This window comes from Corvus brachyrhynchos, unplaced genomic scaffold (assembly GCF_000691975.1).
Source record: "Corvus brachyrhynchos isolate BGI_N302 unplaced genomic scaffold, ASM69197v1 scaffold202, whole genome shotgun sequence".
Taxonomy (NCBI): Eukaryota; Metazoa; Chordata; class Aves; order Passeriformes; family Corvidae; genus Corvus; species Corvus brachyrhynchos.
Genome location: NW_008238132.1, coordinates 7,761,785 through 7,769,293, shown reverse-complemented (window position 1 = coordinate 7,769,293; position 7,509 = coordinate 7,761,785). Strand labels below are relative to the sequence as shown.

At 41.6% G+C, this 7,509-nt stretch overlaps 1 protein-coding gene across 1 annotated transcript in view; it reads right to left on the bottom strand.

Annotated features, from left to right (window-relative positions):
- The window catches only part of FAM124A (family with sequence similarity 124 member A), a 28,599-nt gene extending 25,907 nt beyond the window's left edge, over positions 1 to 2,692 (bottom strand). The window contains exon 1 of the mRNA XM_017733646.1: positions 2,664 to 2,692. Within this exon, the coding sequence (XP_017589135.1) occupies positions 2,664 to 2,679 (16 nt within the window). The 5' untranslated portion in view covers positions 2,680 to 2,692. The remainder of the gene's footprint in view (positions 1 to 2,663) is intronic.
- Between the last annotated feature and the right edge of the window lie 4,817 nt (positions 2,693 to 7,509).

Below are 7,509 nucleotides of genomic sequence, written 5' to 3'. Positions count from 1 at the left end.
CATTACTTGCTGTACAAAACCAGAAACATTAGATGAATGGTGCCAGTAAAAAGCATTTCTGGTTATATGAACCTGGGACACAAGGGCAAAGAGGAAAAGAAGTGAGAGGCTGCCTAAAACCCAAGGTCCAACCAATCCAGCAGGCAGGGCTTTGAACTGCTGAAGCAGTACACTGACCACAACAGCTGCTGCCATGTGCTCTGGGAAAAAAAGTACTAGAAATAAACACATGCACAGAATGAGCCTGCCACTGCCATTTAACAGCCAGTGAGGTTTTACTCCCGATTTGAGGGCTCTGGAATTCCTGTACAACTTTGCGTTGGGGCAAAGTCCTGCAGTTTGCTCGGTTGCTGCAAGAGAAGAAGCTGTAGCTGATTCACCTGCTAAGTCTTTTTTAACCTTTTCTTGGCGTGTCTGTGCAAAACCGTTGGCCAGTGGAGTTCATCCAGAAAGTGAAAAGATTATTCATTTGTTAAACACTGAAATCGGAGCCTCACTGGTACCACCAAATAGGACCCCTGTAAAACAAATTAGCCTGTAATCCTTCTGATTTAGATAAACTCCATTAGAACAGGAGCTTCAGGTGAAGCAGCTGCAGGTAATAGACATTCTTTCCTTCTTAATTTACAACAGCTTATTTTGTGTTACACTAGGGCCTAACAGCATCATTACCTACACTGCTTTCTGTACCGTGAAAGATACCACTTATTGAATCTTTTCCCCAAAGAAATTAAAAGGTCCAGATCAATCTGTCTTTTCCAATAACCTTTTTTTTCAAATGCATTATGTACCCACTGACTACCAGCCTCTGACACAAAAGTATTTCTATTTTATCAAAACTCTTTTATGTAACTGTTTCTGTTACTATTGCACTGTCTGACCAAACCAGCCACACAAACCTCTCAAAAGGCAAAGTTAAATACTGCTACTTGTGAAGCTGTATCACTATAATTTGCCTTGGAAGCAGAAAAGAGAAAGAAGGAGACTGTTCTGTCTCCTGAACTTGTGTGTCTTTGCTGGAATGATAATACCTCCTTGTACTGACAAATTATTGGTGTTGAAACCCAACTGCAGTTGCCACATACACGGGACAGCAGTGGCCAGCAAGACACTGAGGAGACCACAGTTAACATGACACACTGTAGCTGCCACGTAACAAAAGATTCATTCCCCGTAGAAACCCTCATGTAATAAAAACCAAGACTTACAAATGTAATTTGTTACCTTTATTTGTAACATGTGCAGCAGTCATGCAAAGTTTTTAAGGGATTGAAACCAAATTTTAAAAGGAGAAATACTCTACTTGCACCCTGTCTTTTGAACTATTCTGCCTCCTTTAAGCAAGTAAGTATGAGTCACCATCCAAAAAGTGGAGGAAGTTGGCAGCATATTCCCCAAGCCATCATCCAAAATTGTGAGCTGAGAAGGCGGTGTGCCACACAGCTGGTGTAACCAGGCAAATCCAATATGCTTTCACTATCACAGAGAAGCTGATTGCCTGGGTTTTGCCTCCCAATCATCTCAAAAATTATGCCTGACAGTGAGAATCCAGAAATCTATTTAAACAACGGAATTTAGGAAAAACCTGCACCAAAGTCTCTCTTTCTCAGACACACACACACACACTGAGCAGATGGAGGAAAGACAGCAAGTTCCTTGCTAGTCACATCAGCTCACAAGTCAGACATTACGAATGCTGTCTCATCCAGCTCCTGTTGAAATCAATAAAACCCCTTCAGTGAAGACCATGGGAGATGGAAAATAACCCTCTCCACACTTCAGCCAGAATGTGTGAATGAGAAAAACTGACAGCTTTCTTCCCCTCTGATTTTCATGGTGCTTAAAGATCCAGATTATAAAACACAACTTGTCATCTAGGAATTTTTGATGTGCTTGCTTGGCATAAATAAAGCTCATGTCAATGTGTGAATGAGGGAGACAGACATCACTTTGCACTTGGACAAGGAGAGATACTAGCAATCATGCATGAATAAGCATTATTGCATTTCAAAGTGCTGCAGATGCAGTGTGTTCTACAAATAAGCAAGTGGTTGGAGTGACGAAGTGTTCCATGTTGCTTAAAAAAATCATCATTTTGCATTGCTGAAAAATAAAGAAAAAAATAATCCAAACATAGGAATCTGTCTGTCGTCAGTTGGATAACCTAAAAATCAACTGGCATTGTAAATATCTAGAATGACTGTGGCACTTACTAGAGCATCTACCATCTCTGAGATAAAAAAAACTTCACCAGAGTTGCTCTGAAGGGCTTTGTTGGCATCAGCTTACAATAAACATTCAATTATTCCTGTACTCCCCAGCTCTAATGACATCCATCACTGCAAACTCCTTTGGCCTGAGGGTCCATTCACACTGGACCACATAGTGTCTACAGATTTTGTTCTAATTTTGCCTTGCATCCTTGTGAGCGCCAATATTTAGGACTTTACACATGGTTGGTATTTTGGTCATATATATTCAAACAGTTAAATTTTCTATACTGTTTCTAGACATAGATCCAAGAAGAGAAGGAATGGGGGCTTTACTGTGTCAAAGCGAACGCGGTCAATAACACCAGGTTGATGTTAATAAATATTAGCAAGCTGAAAAAAAGAAAATATAAGAATCCATTTAAAAAAAAAAAATCTCAAAGTTATACTCACTGCTGGTAGAGGACATGCGGCTGTACTCAGACCTGTAAGACAAAGATTTTAATTAGAATGTATTAAATCTAAAAGAGATAATGAAAAAATTACCAAAACTGACACACACTGTTTATTGAAATAGTTTAATGCCCATTTAGCACTATTTTTGTGCTACGAGAATAACTGGAACAGGTTTTGAACACTGCTTCAGAAACACTGGCATCTCACATGAATTTTGAAAATATGTAAGTATAATGAGTAAAGCAACTATGGTTTTATCTAGGAGTTATTCATGCTGCCTAACTCTAGGTGTGAAAACTAAAGCTCAGAAGGCTCTCCATAAGGAAGAAACAATCTGCTTCAGACACAGGTTAGAAGTCTACTAGACTTCGACTCAGCTCCTCTCCTTCCTCGCTTTATGTCCTCTAAATGCAGCTCTGCAGATTTTTTTGGAGTTCTTTTTAAGAGAACTCTATTTGAAGATCAGAATTTTTATAGTTCTATGGTCAAAACTGGCAGTGAAGGAAAAGAAAAAAGAATGCCAAGATGTAAACATTTAGATGACAAAGCTTTTTGCTTTAGTAGACCATTTTCCTCTTGAAGACATCTCAGTAAAACTGTACAGACATTGGTTCTAGTTCAGTGCATACTGGATTATCTGTGAGAAAGTCAGAGCAGTTAAGTATTTTGAGCAACAGTGTAATTAATTTTTCAGCTGCATACAACCCCAAACTCCTGAAAACCCCATTCTGAGCTGATTAAAACATAGCCCATTTATGTCCTGAAGACTCAGAAATAATAAGGTAAAAAAAAATGCCATCGCATAATATTTAAGGAAAAAAAAAATCATTTCCACTGCTGAGGCCCTACCTATGATGTTTGAATGTTTGGGTTTGGAGTTCATAGTCACACAGCCTCCTCTACCCTCACACTTGCTGGGTCCCCAAAACAGACCTCATGCACCAGAGCACCCTGCCACCATAAACATATGGCACGTGTGCCCTGCAGTGCCCTGAACACAACAGTTCAAAGTGTTCAGGGAGCCCTGACACAGCTCTTGGATTCAAACCTAAATGCTTGTTTTATCTAATAGCTGCAGCAAGTTTGCAACATTGCTTTAAATTAAAGGAACCACATGAGCCTTGACTCCTGAGAGATGTGTGTGGAAGTAGATACCATCTAAGCATGTTCTCAGGATACCCTCATACTCCAGGCTCTCAAGCATCCCAGGGAACAAAGGACATCAACCCCACTTATCTATAGTACCTGCTTTTGATTTTAATATGGACATATCTCTGCAGAAGAAACAAAGCAATTACAGTTGTCCCCACATTTCACAGCCCTGTGCTTTGCACTCACTACTCTGCAGATCAGATGCTAAAACTACTGGTTTAGGTGAGAAGACCATGAGGAACTACCCCAAACTCTTCTTGCCAATCCCACTGGACCAGTGAAAGATGACACAACCTGAATTTTTCACAAAACTCATGAAAAAAGATCCAACAATGCCATCAAGTGCCATGAGGTTTTCTTTGTTTTTGGAAAAGATCTGGGCAATGCTCGGGGAAGAGTTGCTGATGGGGGCTTGCAGCTCTCCCTTGCTTGCTCTCCTTTGCTAACCCTGTACCTCCAGCCATTTTAATAAGGCCAAGGAGCAAGGAAACATCTTTATCCCACTGGCAGAGACCACAGGATTAGGTCATTAGCAGCTGCTCTCAGTCACCTGATACAGAGCTGCTCCACAGCACTTCCTCCATGAATCAAGTGCTACCCCTCAACCAAACTCCCCCAGGACCCTTAGGTAGCTGGGAAGGGCAGAGGCAGCAATGACACTGTTCTCCTGAATGTGGGCTCACTGCCCCGTGTGCAGCACCAATTTACACACCAAGACGAGGTATTCCCATTTCTTTCATCTAGTTTGTGCAAAGCAGGGAGCTGGTGTGGCCCACAACAGGCTGGCTCCCCAATCTTGACACCACTCATATATTTTAGCAAGCAAAGAAGTCAGGGTTCATTGGCTACCAGTCATACAGCTCTCTTATTGATCAATATTCTGCCTTTGACTGGCTACATGATTCTCTCACTTCCCATGCCAATGATCAGTCTGTCTCTTGAGTCAGTGGGTTTCTTTAGTCAGTGGGCTGTGAGCTGATGGTCATGATCTCCCCCGACAAAATTGCTTTCTACCCAGTTAGAGCCAACTTCAGCACAGTTGCTGAAATTAGCTGGCTTTGTTAGTTTCTTATCTTGTCAGTTCTGCCAAATGTCCTTGTGGCCTGTGAATTCTTCGTTCTTTGCGCCCACTATCAGCAGCACATCCCTCTCCCCAAGCTTTGCTAACCTCCCCCTAGGTCTGAGACCACTGAAGCATGTCAAGCCCTAAAATTTAACCAGGCAATTCTACTGACTGATAAATTCTAATTTATCTTTCTAACACCTTGACATCAACAGCAGCAGAGAAGGAGACCTTCTTGTTCCTACTGCTGTACACATCACCGGTCTGGCTCTGGGCAGGGACCAAGGGGAAGTGATGCCAGCAGCTGGCTAAGGTGCTATGCAGGCCATAAAACCACATAGTATTTTCAGCAGCAAGTCACATCAGTGTCACTTGGCACCATGTATATTTGAAAGGGTGTGAAAACGGTGTAACATGTCACTCTTCATAAGGCTAGAGGCAAGCAATATACATCCAGCTGCCTCCAAGCACCCCAAGCAAGGATTCATTTAGTCTGCACTTCTGTTTGAAAACAGCCTGGGGCTGTCCTTCAATGTATCTGTGTTCAGCAGTTGGCAGCTAATTCAAAATGAATCTGCACTGCTTGTATTTCGGATGGAAGCGAGACAACATTTTGCCTTTTGCTTACTGCAAGTTGGAACAGCATTCTATTACTTCACACTGTTATTTTATTATCCCAAAGTGCCACAGGCACATTATAGGACATGGAGAATTAATGAGTCCTGAACTGAGGGAGTAGCAGTCTATGTACATGCAGGACTTGAAAAATGAAACAAGAGGAAAAATAAAAAGATGGGGAATGAGAAAGGAGGAGACAAAAGTGTGCTTGGAGACTAATTGCACAGACACATTTTAATAGGCTTTAAAATTGTATCGCAGGAGATCTTTTGTAGTTGTAATATGCTTCAAGCTAATATTTAGTTCATGTTTGTTGCATAACTGACATCCACATAATTAAAAAAAAAGGGTAATTAAGCTCAAAGGCTTATGTCAACCTCAGATACCGAAATGAGGGCTGTACCCTCCCTAAGCTCCCTCTATTGTCAATAAAAAGAGAGGTCTGAAACAGATACCGAAATGAGGGCTGTACCCTCCCTAAGGGTACAATAGGGTACCCCCTATTGTCAATAAAAAGAGAGGTCTGAAGTATCTCTCCCTAGCTGTTGTGTAGACAAGAAGCCTACAGAAACCACACTTCTAATGTGGAACCCTAGACCACGTGTATAAAACCAAATGGGATGAATACGAGTCTCTCTGTGTGCTCTCAGGGACAACCTGAATCACCTTTTGTCCTCCCTCCAGCTCCTTTCTTTGTCTTGAATCTCATCCTTGAGAACAAAAAACCCAGTGCTAGTAAAATCGTTCATATTCTCAAAATATTAGAAGAAACCATTCAGATTCCAAGCAAGCATTGGTAAGTGGCTTATAAATTAATTTTCTTTTTCTTACGGTCAGCTATTTAGGACACTAAATTCTGAAGTTAGTATAACTCTTAAGCTTTTTAGACTAGCACACACAACATACCCTTTGACAAAATCATGCATTAGAAGAACCAAGAACTGAAATAAACATCTCTTGGGGCATATAGGCTCTCTGGACATCAAGTAACTGTGGTCCTTTCTGTTCTTTTGATTCCTATTTTAAACATTCTGAGTATTGGCTTCTATCATTTCCCTTGGAAGAGGATTTTCCCAGTAGGATAACTCAAGAGTAAAACACTCATGTGCTTTAATGGTGACACCTGGGACCACACTGGGGCTCAGAGGTTCCAGGCCTATTACATGGTCTTGCAGCAAGCCATTTCCTCTGACAGATGTTAGATTGTAGATAAAAGGAATAAAACATCCACTAGAGAAAGTGAACAAATAGAAGACTGTTCCCTTTATAGGCACATAATGAGAAAAAAACTATCAAAAAGTGTATTGAAACAGTGTGAGGTACTGAAAAGGAAGGCTTATAGCTCAGTCAAAAGACACATCAGTCTGCAAAGAATGTGTGCTCAATGGGCAGCATAAAAGCAAAGAGGAGCTGTGAAGATGTCAAGAGACATTAAAATAGGAATGTAGAAGCTTGTGATAAAGATGGGACCTCAGTTCCCACTGAAGGACCAGACTTGTGCATTATCAGAGATGGTAAGAGCATCAGGAGCACAAAAGATACTGAACAATCCTCTGAGATCTGTGTGCACCACCCACTGCTGATTAGTGATATGGAGCCTCAATATATCCGAGATGGAAGTATTCCACTGAACACCAGTAAGCAACTGCTAGTGCAACTTGCACTTGCTGAGTGTGGTACATAAAAACTCTCTAAGCCTGTTTCTTTAGGTAAGAACACGGCTATTTCCCAGCTCTGGCTCACACAAGCAATGCAGCTACTCCAGCACCACAGTGTGCTTGGGTTCCTTGGGCACACTGATCAGCTGTGGCACAGCACCACGTTAACATAGCTACAGCACCAACAGCTACAGCCATAAACAAACACTCCCAAGGGAACTGCCTGGGACTGAGGCCAAGTGCTATGAAACAGTCTGCACCTGTACCAGTAAAACTTCTCACCTTCCAACCCATACTGGCAAGTGGTCTGCTGGGAATGATCCCTGAACCATGGCAACGTGCCAAAACAAGT